General features: G+C 38.7%; 1 protein-coding gene across 1 annotated transcript; it reads left to right on the forward strand.

Annotated features, from left to right (window-relative positions):
• Nucleotides 1-10687: 10687 nt before the first annotated feature.
• LOC308409617 (uncharacterized protein) lies at nucleotides 10688-13882 on the forward strand. Its single transcript, XM_080902499.1, has 5 exons — nucleotides 10688-10988; nucleotides 12074-12149; nucleotides 12252-12407; nucleotides 12837-12926; nucleotides 13548-13882. The coding sequence occupies exons 3-5, from the start codon at nucleotides 12303-12305 to the stop codon at nucleotides 13731-13733; spliced, it is 381 nt and encodes a 126-aa protein (XP_080758625.1). The 5' UTR covers nucleotides 10688-10988; nucleotides 12074-12149; nucleotides 12252-12302; the 3' UTR covers nucleotides 13734-13882.
• Nucleotides 13883-18060: the final 4178 nt, after the last annotated feature.

The raw sequence follows: 18060 nt of genomic DNA on the forward strand, positions 1-18060 counted from the left end.
AAAAAAAAAAAAAACCACATCCAGCAAATTCAAAGTTCATTATAACTGCACCACGAAGCATTGATTCATGTGTCAAAATGAACTTGAGTTTGCTTTTTTTTTCTTGGCAGAATTTTTATATATTTATTTTTGTTATTGCTTCCTTTGTCATGCTGTTGGCGCATGAATAAAACAATGAATCCTAACTGACTCTTGATAGAGCATTTTTGTTCTTTATCATTCCATCTCGCCTATTCTCTACAGACCACTTCACTTAATCAGACATTCCCTTCCCACTGACAAACAAGAAATAGATTTGCTTTTTGGGGGATTATATGCTACATACCCTCCAGAGCTGATAAAATGATAACGCTTGCCCTGTCGTTGTGCCTTTATAGGACTGCTGGGGCTTTCCCTCTGGTGCGAGCCTTGCAGCTACTCTTGGTTGTTATTGTGACTATCAGCATTCGTGCTAGAAAATGCACTGCTTAAAAAAACATTAAGGGACACGCAATCCTGAACACAAAGTCAGTTAAATTTCAGAGATATTCGTCTCTCCCATTAGGGAGCGTAAACCATTGTGAATCCATTTCAGCTGCTTAGGTGCAAATAAAAGTGGCGACAGGTTTACTGTAGAAGCAAGAACGTCTTGTTCCCTAAAAAAGGAAGTGGTTTTGCAGGTGGTAGCCACAGACCATTGTTCTCTTCCTATCCTAGCTGATTTTTCTCTTGTTTTTCTTTTTGCTGCTGTTTTTGTCGCAACTGGGAACATGAGATAGCACCTGCAGGTCACACAAGTTGCACAGGTAGACCAGTTCCTCCGGGGTGGCACATCCAGACCTGTTGTCTCAAGAGGGTTTGCTGTGTATCCTAGCACAGTCTTAGCAGGCACACCAGGACATATGCCACTACACGAGGAGAGCTGGACAAGGTCGACAATCCAGCGGCAGTATCTGCTCCTTTGTGTGAGGAGGAACAGGAGGAGCGCTGCGAAAGCCAAAAAACGTCCTCCAACAGGCTACTCATGTAGCGATACCATGGCATCTCCAGATGTTTACCACATCTGTCACATGTGTTCAATGTGAACCTGCTCTCATCTGTGAAAAGAACAAGGTGCCAGTGGCAGGCCAGCCAGTTCTGGTGTTCGCTGGCAAATGGCAATCAAGCTGCACAGTGCTGGACTGAGAGCACAGAAAGGACGTCGGGAGCTCGTGCCACCATCATGGAGTTTGATTCTGATAGCTTGGCCAAAAGTATGCAAGAGAGTGATATATTTGAAGTTTTACTGGGTTAGTGAGGCTCGACTGTTCCCTTAATATTTTGGGCAGTGTACTAACAAAAGTCTGATTAAATAAGGAGACAGAAGGCCTTTACTGATGAGATGAGATGTCATCGACGGCAAAGGTTTTTTACATTTAAGATCATGGCTTAGAAAGCCAGAAGAAAAAAAATGAATGCACAAGCAGATTTGTTACCACATTAAATTTGTCTCACCTATGATCGATCATTTAACCACGCACTATATACTGCATAGAGTCTGAGTATACATACATATATACTCCCTCAATTCTCTCCGTCACCTGCAAACTCATCATTCTGATTAATTGAGATTTTTGGCCAGATTTCTTCTTTATATTTCTTTTATTTTTTTCACAGTTCAGATTTTCTTGTGTATTTTTATTTCCTTGTGTTCTTAGTGGAGTTCTCCCGGTGTATGACCTTTTGTCTCGACGATGCACTTTGCCTGCTTCCTGCTGGAACTAGTTGTCCTACTGACTGCCTAATTTAGATCTAGGATTTTGCTCACCACTTCCTCGTCCTCCTACACTTGGGTCCTGTTCTCTACGAACCTTTACATCTTTAGAACATAGAAGCCAATCTAAAGCACCTCGAGATGACCGCTGCAAACACGTGATGCATAAATTCGACTGATTAAAAAAATGTAAAAGGATCAGGGAAATTTAAAGAAAAGGCTCTTAGCAAATTCTAAACATTTAGCAAAAGCCAACATAATGGCACACAATTGGATTCTGACTGAAGTTATTAAATGAGAACTCTCTGTGGTGAGAAAATGGGAAAGCGGCTAAGCTGGTTCAACACTGTCTGTTTACAGTTTATCTGATTTCAATACTGACAGCAGTGCTACAGAGAAAAGGCCTCTTAGCTATAAGGGATGAGAGCCGAGAAAAATGTCAGCTGCCTCCAAAACATTCGTTCGCTGGTATCTCAGAGCGGGGCAACAAATGCAGCTATCAGGGAAGCCTATCAGCAGCGGCCTTCCAAGCTGGCACTCATCACCCTCTGGCACTCAGGCTTTCCTCATAACCACTGTCCAACAGGGTCTCGCATCCAAAATGTTTCCCTGAAAGGTAGCAAGGCGAGAAATGTCATGGTCAGTTTGACTTTGACTACATGCTCCAGCTTCAAATTTTCTTAGAGGAATGAGAATGAGATTGCTACCACCGTTTTAGGTGTTAGCTGCTAGGAAAATCTGGCACCTGTGGTGTCTGTTTGCCACCTTCTACCACAAATTATGTGTGAAACCTGTCTGCTGCTCTATGCAACTTAATATAGCTCCCTTTTACCGAATATATTTCTTTACGCCCTTCTTATTTATAATTTCAAACCCTATGTTTTTTCCTTCAGGAATACATAATTATTTTTTCACCATTATGTGAACCTACATCAAACTGAAACTCACACTTAAGAGATGCAAGAACTGTTTCCTGTACTCTCTAAATTGTCATAATAATTCAAAGAGATAAGCACAACGACAGCCACCTGAAACTTAAAAAAATAATAGAAACTTTCAGTTGCCCTTGCTGCTTATGAGCCACTCTATTCCAGTCTTTGTGGATTATTGTATTTGCCTGTGTATCCAAATTATGCAGCAAAGACTGAGATGACACAAATTGGCTCAAAGCTCAAATCAGACGGATCCATCGAGCAAACAGAGCCAATCTGATTGTATTTACTTTTTTCTTTACTTTAGTTTTGAACATTTGAGTAGCTGTGCATTGCCATCAGGACACCAACACCCCTACTGGAGTGGGATAATTGTGTGCTCAGAGGCACAAATGTCTCTGTTCTCCTCATTGGCATGTTGAATGTCTGACGATTCTGCGCTGTCTGAGCAATTTATTTACGCCATAATGCCAGTTTTGACGGCTGCCTCGCCTGTGACTAAGATGGCTGTGCCAACAAGCTGATGTCTTCATTAGCAGTGGTTTAGAAGCATTACCCCCCCACCCTCCTCCCAAGTCACCAGAAATGATGCTCTGCTGCGCCCATCAGCTCCCATCAGCCTTTCTCTGCATGTGAGGCACTCCCCCAACTGCTGTAGCACTAACTCATGTTGCTAATTAGCTGACAAACAGTGCTGTTCCATGGAGGGGCTGGCATCTTACAACACATATTTGTATACATCAGCAACCGCATGCAAATATCCAAAATGTGCACTTACTTATGGAACTCAAGTATGCAGTGTCACATTCACATGGCAATAAAAGGTATGGCCATGTGCATTCATACATATGCACATAGATTTACTCAGTGTTTATAGGGTTTTTCCTTATTAAGTGTAAACACTATAGTTCTTTGATATTCAGTATATGCATGATCATCTCTTCTGTGATGGAGAATCTGATTACCATCCCCCATTTTAAATCACCCAGTGGCTACTATGGTAACCCACTCCTTGAGAATATTAAAGGTAAATGTGAAGAAAAAAATCATAAAGTAAATGAAACAGTTATTTATAACTGACATTTATCTTAGATTTATCTCATCTATGATTCCTGAGATTCCTTTGTTTATACCCTGGACTACTGGTCAAATAAATGGAGAAATATAAACCATTATATCTTTTAATATTTCTGTCACTGTCTCTTTCACTTGCACTGACATTTTGAGCAGCGGGTTGATGTGACAGTGAAGCATGCAGTCCTGTCAAACATTGTAAAAGTCTTAAAGAGCAGCACAGTAGAGCTTTGGGGCAGAGACATGATCTGGTCCAAGTCCACATGTAGGTATATCATATTTCCTAGTATATGGAACAGGATTACTCAAAGTCCTAATGGAGCTAAGAAAAGATCACATGATACCTTTATTACTTGTTTGTAATACATTCCTTCATTATCAGCTAGGTAAAAATGTGAATGTTATATTAGCTCATCTATAAATTCTATAGATCTATATTTTCTCTCTTTATTGTCATTATAATCCTTCCTGATTCACACAGGGAGGAAGGTTGGCAGTGCAGGGAAAGTTTGAATCGCTTTACATCTGTAAGCAAACTGCAATTAGAGATGTAAATGTGGTTGATTTTCTTTTTGCTGCTAATTGAAAACATTACTGATTGGGATGTGGCCAAGAGTGTAGCAGCTTGACAGTTTAGCCCACAGAGAGCATTTCAGCAGCAGTTTCGACTCTCTCATTCAGGGTGAATTTCTAAACAAAGTTTAATTCCTTAGACACATGTCCTGAACAATTTAGACAAGAATAAATGTTCTCATCCTTTCTTTTCTCTTAATTGGAATTTAATATGGTGAATATGCAGACTAGTTAGTTATTTACAGCTTGCCTAAGAGGGTTTTTATTTTACCCCCCAACCTCAACGGCATGAGAGGAATGTAAAAAGAGAATGCAAGGGAATAAAAATAAGCAACTTCAAGAAGAAGCTGAGCTTTTAAAATGGGTAAACTACTCTGAATTTACTTGAAGTAAAGTAACCAAACCAGCCAATTCATACATTCTGATTCAAACCATTACTACAGCTATGAAGTGAACAACAAAGTTCTTTGGTACACTTCTGTCGGCTTTCATATTGTTTATACAAAATTCTAACACTATGAATGTCTAAATGTCACAGGAGACACTGAGACTCATCAGACCAGGCAATATTTTCCCAACTTTATGTTGTTCTATTTTACTGAGCCCGTGTGAATTTGGTTTCCAGTTCTTTACTGGGAGGAAAGACACCAGGTAGTGTCTTCCCATCTGCTTCAAGGTTAGACATATTGTTTGTTCAGAGAGGTTTTTCTGCTTTTTTTCTACTGTAGAATTAACGAGTTGTTATTTGAGCTACTGTAACCTTCATTTTAGCTCAAAGCAGTCTGTCCATCATTCTCCATCAAAAATGCATTTTCACCCAGAGAACCATCGCTTGCTGGATATTTTTTGTTTTTCTGACCATTCTTGGTAAACCCTAGAGAGGTTCGTGTGGGCAAATCCCAGTAGATCAGCAACTTCTGAAGCAATCAGATTAGCCTGTTTAGCACCAAAAACCATGTCATATTCAAAGCTGCTTTTGCTCAGTTTGAACTTCAGCAGGTCGTCTTGATCATGTCTACATGTCTGAATGCTCTGAGTTGCTGCCATGTGATTGGTTGATTAGATATTTACATTAATATTAATTTAAACAGGCATATCCAATGAAATGGCTAGCGATGTCAGCAGAATCAAACAAATAAATCTAAATTTAGCATACAGTTGCAACAGCAAAGAAAATTAATCTAAATGTGGTAAAGATGTGGGATAACCCAGGCACCTGAATTTATGATTTGTGTTGTTGACTGCAGGGAGAGTGCATGGATATGATCACATTTTTACTTTGCTTTAAAGCTGTGGATATATTTGATAACCTGTGTACAGTGGAAATAGCGAAATCTTGCACAGACACAGCTAACATAAACAGCTTACGCCTGGCAAATCTCAAACAGGAGATATGGCCCCATAGCATGTTTGTCATGCTTAGCCTCGCTTTTCTGGGTGAAAGTATTAAACCGACAAAGCTCATCCAAGTTTAAATCCTTGTCTAACAGCAAATGCTGTTGTTTAAATGAAGCATCTGTAGTATATTAGGGTTGTATTCGTGCTGGACAATGTGCCATAAATATACATATACAAATAAATCAACCCAGCATGAACATTAGGTTGTTCAAAACCATAATGCCAGTGGTCTTTAAACAACTTGGTGAGGGCTAGGATGCAGGTTTCACCGTAAAAGAACTTAGAAGCCTTTCATCCTGAGCATCTCTCCACCACAGCAGGCCCATTAGGCATCATGATGCAGTGTGCAGTAATTGGTATTTCTGTTGGTAAGCAGCTTCCTTATCCCAGAGCTCAGCCTCACGCTGTGCTGGAGACAGTCTGATATCAGAGCTGCAGAAAACACACGACTGAACCTGTACAGTGAGCAACATATCACTCCGATAAACACCTACCAGGATTTTTTTTTTAAGACTCCAATACTTTACTAACAAAATTCAATCATTCTGTCGGGAAAGAATTTGTTTATTTTCCAGCCACACTCTGCAATAATATCCATATTGAACATAACAGCAATCCCTCCCTAAAAGGTAATGGCTTTTGGATATTATGAGCATAGTTAATAAAATGACCCTAACGAAGCTAAAGGGAAGTTTAGAAATTACAATTTTTAAATGGTCCGTGTCATCAAAATTGGCTGCTCACTTTCCACGAATGGCACAAGGGTGGTCGCCCCTTTGATGTGGTAATAGGCTGTTTTGATTTCTGTGTGTCAAGCATGTTTTAAACGGTGAGAGGCATTCCCAACAGCTACTACTTCAAAATCAGTTAAAACCTTTTTGCTAACAGCCCTGCCTGGTTCAAAAGGAGGAAAACTAATTCTCTCACTCTTCCCTCCCTCTCTCTCTGCCTCTTTCATACTCATACACTCAGTCATTTGAAGAATGTCGAAGAGACGAGATATACAGAGTCCTGAGGGTCCTGGATTCAGATACTTTCTTTGCTTCGTGTGTGCAGTATGCTTACAGTAAAGCATGCACGTATGAGCCATGAGCTGAACAATGCCCTGTTCTTGATTTTTTTTACATTTTATTTTTTCAGTTTTTACAAAGGTTGAGAGCCTGTTTGTAAGTTTGTTGTTGCCACAGGGATTAAGTAAATCTACGGTCATTACCTCAGACAAAAGCTGAAAGGGAAAGGGGATTTTAGTCTTAATCCACCATTGATTGTTGCAACTAATGCTTATCACTTGTGCAATCCAAGCCAAATTTTTTCAATGACAATCTGATTAATTACTCATCTGAACTTCCTGTAGCATTTGCAAGTCCTTGAACTAACATCCCCTGGAACATTTAATATGCTTACACTAATATCATGTTTTTCTCATGCTGATCTAGAATCATATTTGCTCATTTAATCCTAACCTATAATTACCTTTAACTAGTATAAACTGTCATTATTTTCTTTGAAATAACACATTTAGTGCAAAGGGCTAACAAATCGAGTTGCAAATAGAAAATGTCAAGGCGTGCAAAGTGTTTTACATTATGTTTCATTGGATTAAGGGCCCTCGTTGCCCTTAGTGCTTACAGTAAGAAGGCTTTGAGTTTTGAGGTGTATTTGGGCAAGATCAGATTTTGAGCACAGTCAACACATTCTTGTATGAGCCTGTATGTAGCCATGCATGAGTGTTTGTGGGTCTGCACAAGATGGTTACATGTTCATATTTTTGCACCCTTTCCCTCCTCCCTGCAGAACACTATTTCACCGGGAGCAAAAATACAACATTGTGTGAATCTGTTTATGGCTGTGGAGGGACATGAAAAGCACATGTGAACGTGACTAATCGATGCTGGAGCGAGGAAAAAGGGGAGCAGGCTCAAAGGCATGATCGGGAAGGCATTTTTGCATGCAAGTGATAATATGAGATAATGCTTGCATCAAAGTTGTGTTGTGGTTTTTACAGCTGATGTACGTGTATCCCTAAACGTCTGCGCACCATGAGTCTCTCTGTGAATGTCCGTGCAGATAAATATGCAAGTGTGTTTGTTTAAGAGAGTGAAGTGCATGACTCAGCCTGAGGTAGGCAGACAGCTCATGTTTCTTCTGCTTGGCAGGCAGCACAGATAAGATCGAACTGAGCTGACCATTTAAGAAGCCCTGGGCTTTACCTCTGCCAAAAAAGAAAACACGGCCGACTCAGAAATCCTTATCTGCAAATGCTCAACTCCCGTGTGACTGGTTTGATTAAGTATCAGTTCACAGATTCAGATGAACTCAACCAAAATATATATATATATATATATATATACAGATATACGGACAGATAGATACTACAGTGAGACCGTGGTACTGTCATCAGTCTACCAAGTCAGATTTCACCACTGATGATGATGTCACATTGTTTTCTGGCTGGCACAGCCATGCCCTTGCAAAATTTGTAACTTTTGTGGTTTTAGGTTCAAAGAAACTCAGGCAGAGGCTTTCCCGGATAAGTGAATGCATTACTGAAATCTGGTTACTATTAAGTTTCCCCCTGAAAAACCTGCTAGGTTAATGCTGCCATCTGGGCCCAGGGCACTCTTGCAAAATAGTTTTTGGATCTCAAGAGTTTCACTTACAAGTTAATGATTAATAAATTAGTGCTGTTTGAATTACTGCACAGTTTTGTTTTGGGCTTTCTTAAATAATATCACGACTGAATATTATTTGCCTTATCTATGGTACAAGAATGGCATAAGAATGGCCATAGTGCTAAAGGCAGGTGGTTCCAGCCTGTTGGCTGGCTGGGTGGAGTATATAGATACGTCAACTTATGATTCAAGTTGTGTGTCACCTCTTCCGTTTGTAGTCTTGTTGTCACTTACTCATTGTCCGTTGGTATGAGGGAGTGGATAATTGATGCAACCTAGTAGCTCAGTGATAAACACACTGTCACCTTAATAGCTTGACAATTTAAGTCAGTATTCATTTTGCTTTTTTGCAGAGATAATGGATTGATGCTGCTCTCATCTTTGCATGCTAAACATCAAGCTACAGGCAGCAAGCAGTTTGCGTTTCTTAATATTGCAACCAGAAGCAGGGAGAAACAGCTCAGAAAAAGTTCACTAATTAGCTAGCACATTATGGCTTGTTTGTTTGGAGGATTAAATCATCTGTTACTTACTCTGCTCAGCGTGCTGGTAGGTTGGTTTTTATTACCTTTTGGATGGAGCCAGGCTTTTTCTTATTCAATGTTTATGCTAAGCTAAGCTAACTGCCTGCTGGCTTTAGTCCTCTTTCATTTCAGGAGAGAAGTGTTTGATCAAGAGCAACCTCCAGGGCTGGAAAAAAGAACCACCGCTGAAGTCCCAAAAAAACAGATTTCATCAAATGTGCACTTGAGGCTGACAAAAATCCCTATTCAGTCCATTTTATTGTAAACTGCCCAACTTTACAACAGAGATAATCATGACTAAAATCTGATATATATATATTATTTTGTATTTTTTTACAGTCTGCTATAAGATATAGCAAGCATGATTTTGTTTTATTTGTGTTGCTGGATCATTTTAATGCAATTATCAAATGCTGAAACAACAGTCCATCTGCAAAGTCTACTTCAGTAGTGAAACACTAGTATTTATACTAAGCACTAATTAGCGGGTATCTGTGTCTGAGCCACGCATCTCTCTAAAACACTTGCTAGCATTGGTTTTGATAACTTGAGCCACCTCAGGCTTAAAACGTTCATTGTTGACAAGGTTTATAGCTAGTCCTGGATTAGGTGGCCCTGAAGCGCCCTTTAATTTTGCTGCTATAGGCTTAGACTGCAGGTGGACCTCCCAGGAAGCACTGAACACTTCTCCTGTTTTCCACTCCTCAGTTATTATATGCCACTACTGAATGCCATTCAGTTTTGCTTTCTCTCTCACACAGTTTGCATTTTAACTTGTTTGTTGTCTCTCTGTGCTCCTCTGCCTTTTGTTTCTCTCCACCACCCAACCAGTTGCATTAAGGTACGGACACAGTAGAGAAAACAGTGTTTATAGACCAAAGCACAACCATATGCAATCCAATCACCTAGAAACCGAACATGGTTCAGTTGTTGTGCTGACCAGTCAGTCAACACATTTACTCCCTTACCACCAGTTTATCTTGATCACATGCAGGTTGCTGTTTTTAATTGGACATAGGTCTTTGGTGGCTGTTTCTACCGGGGAAACTCTTCCTCCACACCACAACCCCAGTGATCCAAACCTCATACTTGGATTGTTGGAGTTCCCTTTTTAATATTACCTTTCACATAGAATTAAAAAAATGTCTCGAGATTATATTGTTGCTAACTCACATTATAAAGAAAATAAAGAAATAAAGCTTAACTAATTAAAAAATTAATTAAATCACTCATCAAAATATTGTCCCTTATTGCACGTAACATACAGCATGGCAGTGGCAAATATGCTAATATGCTTTTCTCAGTGGCTACATGGGATCTTTTAAATGCAGTGGGTTTGATTCCCAGCCATTGGCCATTGTGTCTCTTAGTACTTTGATGGAGTGAAAATCTGACTGGAAAAAGAAATCACAGGCAATGATTGCCAGAATTGTTTGCACCGCCCTTATAATACAAACAGGTATTAAACATGTGGCAAAATAAAGATACTGACCTGAAAGCATGCTGTTTGAGACAGAAGTAATTGCCATTTCACACTCACCAATTATATGCCAGCTTGCTATGACATAATTAGTACTTAATGTTCCTGCTGTCAAATTAACCCCTTAAACCACTTTCATGCACAGACCCTTTATTTAACTCTGGATTATTTGAAACCAATTTGACCAATTTACCAGTGGAACTGCTGTCAAGGGTACACTCTAAAAAACGATTCATGGGTTTAGTAAGTAAAGCTTAAAATCAATAGCTTTTTCTGCATAAAAAATTAAGTTTGTTGCATGTACACATTGTAATCAGTTGATAACTTAATTTAATGAGTTGGTCGAAATGAAAATAAAGAAAACAGTCTTAGCTCAGTAATATATCGATTTTGAACAGACATTTCTGTGTTAACTTAACATGAAAGTGTATTCAGTTAATACAACTTAAAAATCTCGTAAGCGTCCTTTAAAAGCTGAGTACAAGGCTGACTTGCCCGGACATGTTGTGCTCTCAGACCACTGATCGAAAGAAACGGAGGGAAAGAGAGAAAGCGGAGAAACGCCATTTTGTACGGAACGTTATCAAACGTTAAAGCTTTGTGGTGAGTACAATTTTTTGCCTTGTTTTATTCACAGCAGCTAATAACTCTAACTTTAACTCTATCAAGACGCACTGCAAGAAATCTATTTTTACACAACACTAAACTCTTCCTCGGCGAGTGGTGGTGATAAGCTAGTAACATTACACTTCTGGCTAACTTGTGAAGTAATTCGACCATAACATTAGTCTTTGTTAAGTTTTGTTTTACGGTGGCAGCCAAATGGTGTTAATTGACACTGAGCTTCTGTAGCCGTAGTTTTTAACTCTGCAAAGACAGGGTAATACACGTTTTTCTTCTTTCTACTTTGAAATCGTTGCAGCGTTGATGAAGGTTTGACCAGCAAAAGGCTGGGCCGTTTTACATTCATGACTAAACAAATGTAGGTTACTGAGTATACATTCGGTTTAACATCGATGCATTTTGATGTTTAAGTCCTAGAGTTATTTTTATGTGAGATTGAAGTTTGTTAATTGAGCCCTAGCTGAAGAACAGCCTGTGTCAAAGTTCAGTCAAAAAACGCGGGCGAGGAAGCGAACGCCATGTTGTAGAAACGCCACACGAAAGATCTTAAGTAACGTTCATAAACTAGTTGTTTTAATGACATTACATTGAATGTGCATTAGCACATAAAATATAATATTGCTCTTTTGGGTGTTAACTGCAGATACATAAGCGCAGTTGTATCACTTAAGAAAAAATATCTTTGATTTGGAAACATAAAGCAACTTTTAGGAGAAACTCAACACTAAAAATAATATACATAGTTTTAACTTTTAATGTCATAAGGATTTCCTGTGAGATAATGATTAGACTAAAGACTATAGTTAAAAAAGCGTGAATATTGATTGCGTGTAATTTGCCCATTTCTTTGCAGTAGTTTACAAGCATTTTTCTTGTTTTTCATCTTGAATATTCAAAAACAATGAATTAAAATTTACTGTAATGCTGATGTAGCACAAGTTGTTTGTACTACAGCCTTCTGAATCACCCAAGTTAAAGTAATTTAAACTGTTTGTTTTTAAAATGAAGTGGATCTGTAAAATTTGCAAATTTGAAACACCAAGAAAGACATTCTCCATTCGCAGGCAGGAAGTTGTCAATCAAGCACCAAAAATCAATGACCTGAAAGAAAGATGGCCTGCTCTTTTTGATGCAGTTCAGGTAAATATTTTTCCATAAGATAATTTGCAGTATGTATTCTTTTAAAGTAAATTGTATACATTAACATGTTGTGCCTATTTGTGCCTTTTTTTTTTTATACAGATAAACCAAGAATTCAGAAGGATCACCACTGTTAACCTGGAAACAACATTCATGGCAAAGCTGGACCAGTACTCTCAGAAAATAATGTCCTTGCTGTCCTCAAGAGGAGGGGCTGCAAAAATGCGCATTCGGCGCATCCAGAACATGCTGCTAGAGGTATGAATGAATGAAATGTAGTTTTTTTTTTTTTTTCCAATAGGTGATATTGAGTCTTAAAAGGTAGCTGTTTACAACTCAACTATGTCAAATTATTGTTTAGAGCTTGAGGCACAAATATCAATTAAAACTATAAATACTTAATAATAAAACAAATTATAGGTGATGTGGATCATGATTGGCAGAGTAATTTGCAAGATTTTGCAGTTTTTCTATTTGTTACCTGGATTTTTCAAGTTCATGAATTGATCATTTCAGAGAAATGGCTCTTTGAAATGATCAATTCATTATTTTGATTATCACTGGAAATCTATAATTGGTACAGTTCAGGCCATATAAAGTCAATCTTTTTTTTTTTTTTTTTTGATGTAATTATCAAAAACCCATCCTCCTCGAAGAGCAGTTCGACATTCTTTTTCTTATTCACAGGATGATTCTGTGGAGAGAAGGCGAGAGGTCGCTATCCGTGGCTTAGTGGTGTATCTCAGGGAAAAGGAGGAGGATCTCTTCAAAGAGCAGGTAAATCAGACATGACTATACTTTGTATTAGAGCTACGATCTAATCTATTATTAATTGATTTCTAAATTTTTACTCAGTTGTATATAGTATTTGTATTCTATTTTTATCTTATTGTATATTTATTTTATTCTACTGTATATAGTATTTTATTCTATTCTATTCTGTACAGTTGTGTACTGTATTTATTCTTATTGTATTCTAATTTTTGCCTCATAACTTTTGCACTGTCCACTCCTGCTGTGACAAAACAAATTTCCCACGTGTGGGACTAATAAAGGTTATCTTATCTTAATTAATCGGCAACTATTTTGATAATTGATTGATCGGTTTGAGTAATTATTTTAGAAAAAGAAGTCCAAATTCTCTGGTTTCAGCTTCATAAATGTGAATGGTTTCTGGTTTCTTTACTCCTCTATGACAGCAAACTGAATATGTTTGACATTTGAGGTCATCATATTGGGCTCTGAGAAACATTGACATTTTTCACCATTTTCTGACATTTTCTGGACCAAACAACTACTCAGATAATCGAGAAAATTGTTAGTTGCAGCCCTATTTTGTGTTACTCTCATGTATAAGTATGATTACTTAAAACATTTATATTGATTCTGACCTACCAGGATGGTGGCGGGGATATTACCAATGAAGTGATGAAGATTGTAACCAGAGGTGCCACAACGTCTGATCCAGCCAACGCAAGGATCATACTTGAAGGAACAGAAGTCCTAGCAGACCTGGATGTACCCAGAGCCTGTGCCTTGCTAATGGGGCTGATATATGCACTCAACCTCAGCTACCCAAAATAACTGAAAAACACTTTTGAAGTGTTTCAAAAGATATTCCTCGAGCTGGATGATCTGAAAGCCAGTCCTAAGGTAATGTCACTAAAAAGTAAACTGTTGTACTAAAAAAATGTGAAGAGTGAGGCTATCCTCAAATTAAATGGGAAATGTTCCACTGTTGTTTGCAATGTGTTGTGTTACATACTGTACAGTAGGCAGTAGGTGTAAAGTTGAGCGTTGAGCATTAAGTACACCTAGTTCAAAATAATGCACTTTAAAAGGATAGCTCGGGTCTTTTGAAGTGAGGCTGTATGAGGTACATATGTATAGTGAGTGTATTACACACAGTAGATGGCAGTCAGTAAGCTCCACCTACGGAGAAGCAGACGGGGCCACCGGCATGCAAGATGAGCCTCCATCCTAATAAAACTGATGTCAGTTTAAATGTACATTATATCAAGAATATGTTTACTGCTTTATTTTGCTATCAGACAGCCTTTTCTGTGAGGAAAGAGAAGTTCTACTGCTTGTTGTTTCAATCGCTCTGGCCCACCAGCGTCCATGGACAAAAACAGCAATTTTACCTGACAGCACACAGGAGTTGCTGGTCTCCTGCTGCCTTGATCAGTAAGTGTAATTGTGTTATTTGGTGACTTTGGTGTTAGTTCGGGTTAGTTCAGATTTACCAAAGTCACACAAACAAACTGAGCCTATCGTGCGTGTCGGTGGCAGGAATGTGCTGACTGCTGTCTACTGTGTGTAATACACTCACAATGTACTTCATACTTAAAAAAACCTAAACTATCACTTTAACACAAACAAACTTGAATCAGAGCATGACTGTCAAAATGTTCAGTCTTTTTGAGACAGATTTACAGGGGTGTTTTATGTCATTTATTTTATGGAGGCAACAATTTTGTCTGCTATTGAAATGTCAATGAGTCTGGAATGGTGGACTGGTGTTCTAATAAACAGTTTGATCATAAAACTGGAATTTCAATGCGTAATTTATTGTATAATTGTAAGTTATAAGTTATTGTAAGTTATTAGTACTCAAAAAAATTAAGGTAACAATTTGCATGGATATTTCTGAGTAGAATAAAAGTAAAAAAATAAGTTTTAATAACTAAATGGAGTAATTTTTAAACAATTAAAATTAAGTTGGTTCAACTTAATTAAGCTTGTAGAGGACAAAGCAAATCATGTTGTTTGTACGTAAGGAATAGAGTTTGCCTAACTAAAGAACTCTTGTGGCATTTACGCTATAGTGGCTAAGCTGAAGTAACTTAAAAAGATCCATGCAAATTGTTACCTTAATTTTTTTACGTTAAGCCAGCAGATCTTTTTTTTTTTTTAGCGTGTAGGCGACATAACTCTAATGCTCACCATTGTTCCATAGAGATAATTACACACAATTCCCATACCTATACCAAAGTGTTCAGCCAGTTAACACTGAGTGCTGCATCTTTATTTCTTAGATATTTTTAAGAATTATTTTATTCTTTTCATCTGTTAAAAAGGCCTCTAAAAACCTGTTAAAATATGCAACAGTAACAATTATGGTTTAGATGACCAGCAGCAGACTAATACCCTGAAGGTAGAAGTGCTGCTCTGTTAAGCACATATTAATCCCATAATTATTGTTTTAACATGTGTTAGCACCTTTTCATAAAAAGTAAAACAGTGTTAAATGCGTTCAATGCCCAATATGTTAATATTAGAATGAGTTGTTCATTGTGAGACATTCAGATATTATTAGAAATCCTAAATGTGACTGCTACTTCTCCAACAACTCTGAAGAATAACCTGCAGTGTACATACAATTTATTGCTTGGTTTATACTGAATGTAGGTAGTAAACACAATATAGAGTAAAGGTAAATGATACATGTGAATGCAGCTCTCAGGATGATCCTCAGTGTCTATAAAAATTAATAAAATTCTGCATGGAGTGCTGCTCCTTTGTTACCAGCTTGGATAATGATGTGATTCAGTAATCTGGTGCTGTATTAACTCTGCCTCCAAAAGCCTTTATTGCCCACATGCTTTCTCTTCCAGCCATGAGTCATGTCAGTTTTACATGGGTTGTGCGGTGTGAATGAGTTACCTTGCTCTGCAAAGCAAATGCTCCAGTAAATGTGACCATGACAAGCAAATAATGTTTTGTAGCCTGGAGTTGATAGATAACATCTGCCTTTGTTGCTGTTACCCAACAGCAAAAAAAAAAAAAAGAAAAAAGGAAAAGTCTGTACCTGCGAGGGATGATGATGAAACGCGTGTGTTGTTGTGTAATGTCGTTGGTGTTTTGGGGCGCAAAGTCGAATGATTTCCCGAGCTCACCTTGATGCTCCTGCCTTCATGAGCTATTCCCTGAGAATATCTCGCCTGTGTGTGTGTGTGTGTGTGTGTGTGTGTGTGTGTGTGTGTGTGTGTGTGTGTGTGTGTATGAGAGAGAGACGGGCATGAACCAATGAATAATGCATGACATTCATCTGTGTTTGCATGTTGGGCAACACCCACATAATCAAGAAGAGAAAGAAAGACACAGACAGACAGAGAGAAGAGAAGAGATGAATGCAACACAAATGCATGAAGCCTACTACAATTACTTTTAATGAAGATCCCAGAAAAAAAAAAAAAGAGTTCTGCTGCCTGCATTGAAGAACGAGTGTGCACAGCTGTCCTTCACTGAGACACAGGAGGATTTTTTTTTTTTATCCACACTGCTGCCAGAAACTACTGTAATTGTATTTGACTTGTTCTGCTGCTGACAATGTGTGTATGTGAACACCTGGTGTAACACTGTGTAATTTTACCTACAGACTAGTCTAACCAGGCTGGCTGAAAGCATCTACTGTGGTGTCCAAGGATTTGTTCATTTTATTCAAAAGGAACAATCATGAGATCGATAGATATCTATCGATCGATCGTCAACTAGCAGCTGGTCCATTTGTTCTGCCAGACGCTTGTGGAGTGCAGTCAGCCTCACTGGCTGCAGTATTCAGCCAGTAGGCATGAACCATGTCGAGGCCTGGTGCTGTCCAACTCTTCATACTGGAGACCCTTTCTTGGATGTCTGCCACTGTGATGGTTACTGGACCCTGTTCAGGGAGGTTGCTGTGGTCTGCCCCCAGATCCACCCGTTATGGGTTGCGTCCTTCTCCCATATGCTCTTCCAGTATTTTTCAGTATTGTTCCAGCCTTGGTGGTGCTGTTCTTATATTGTTCCCCTGCCACTGAGAGTACACCTTGGCTGGTTCTGTGGAGAACAGCTGGTTTGTTCTCTTGCCTTCTATCTGTCCGGTGTACCTCTTTAAGTGGCTGGCCAAGGCTGTGAGTCGTTGCTTGGCAGTTTCCAAGGCCTCAGGTATGGACAGCTTCCTGTATTTCTTAGGCACCTTCTTCTTCGCACCTTTCTGCAACTCCGATAGTTGGCTAACCTCCCTCTGTGCTACCTTGATCTTAGCCTCTAGCCTCCTTCTCCATGGAGGGTACTGCCCCTTGTGGCTGTTCAACTTGTAGCCAAGCATCTCACTGATCACTCATTCCAACACACGTATAAGCACCAGTACATATTATCAAGCAATCATGGCATCAAAGCAAGTGTAAAGAAGCGAGGACATAAAGTCCCACAAGTAGAATGCAGTAAGGGAGAGAAATAGTCTAAGAAAGCTGAGGGATGGAAAAGGAGACAGAATGAGATAGAAGGCCCAAAAATTTGGTAGCTTGACAGTCATTTCATATTAATACTCTACATTAAGAGCCCCTATGATGAATAATTAATCTGCTGGAAAATGTAGTGATTTGTGCTCCTGGCAGGCTAATGCAATGTAAAATAAAGCCCCGTGAGTGAGTCTGTGGATGTACACAGAATAAATTTGATGAGTACTAAGTTTGAGCATAAGGCTGTATATTTGCAGACCTTAGCTTGGTTTAAAAAAATAAGTCATGCATTACATTTGGTTTATAACACAAAGGTAAAATTACATCTTTAACTGCACCAATCACTGCGTGGTATAATAAGAGGTTATCTGACAAAGCAGTATGCAATCTTTCAAGCCAATGTGAAGTGTGGCATGAGAAATTGAGTAGTGCAGTGACTCAACCCACATTAAATCCAACATGGAAGAGTGGCACTTGAATCTAACTGTTTTGACCAAACTGGAGAGCTTATCCCCCTTTTTCCTCACTTGAACCTGGGAGCCAAATATTACAAAACTCATTCTTTTTTTTCTTTTTTTTTGGCATACAAAATGCTAGAGAACACTTTCTCTGTTTATCTTCCCCTCGATCTTAACCCATCTGGATTATTTCCCCATTCCCCTCCTGCTTCGCTCATTGTCTCTGTCTCG

This window comes from Rhamphochromis sp. 'chilingali' (assembly GCF_963969265.1).
Source record: "Rhamphochromis sp. 'chilingali' genome assembly, chromosome: 14".
In the NCBI taxonomy this organism is placed as follows: Eukaryota; Metazoa; Chordata; class Actinopteri; order Cichliformes; family Cichlidae; genus Rhamphochromis; species Rhamphochromis sp. 'chilingali'.

Excerpts from the sequence above, each read along its gene's own strand:
- LOC308409617 (XM_080902499.1), top strand. The coding sequence starts at position 12,303 with ATGGCAAAGCTGGACCAGTACTCTCAGAAAATAATGTCCTTGCTGTCC. Across the intron at positions 12,408-12,836 it reads TCCAGAACATGCTGCTAGAG|GATGATTCTGTGGAGAGAAG; the intron begins GTATGAATGAAT and ends TCTTATTCACAG. Across the intron at positions 12,927-13,547 it reads AGGATCTCTTCAAAGAGCAG|GATGGTGGCGGGGATATTAC; the intron begins GTAAATCAGACA and ends CTGACCTACCAG.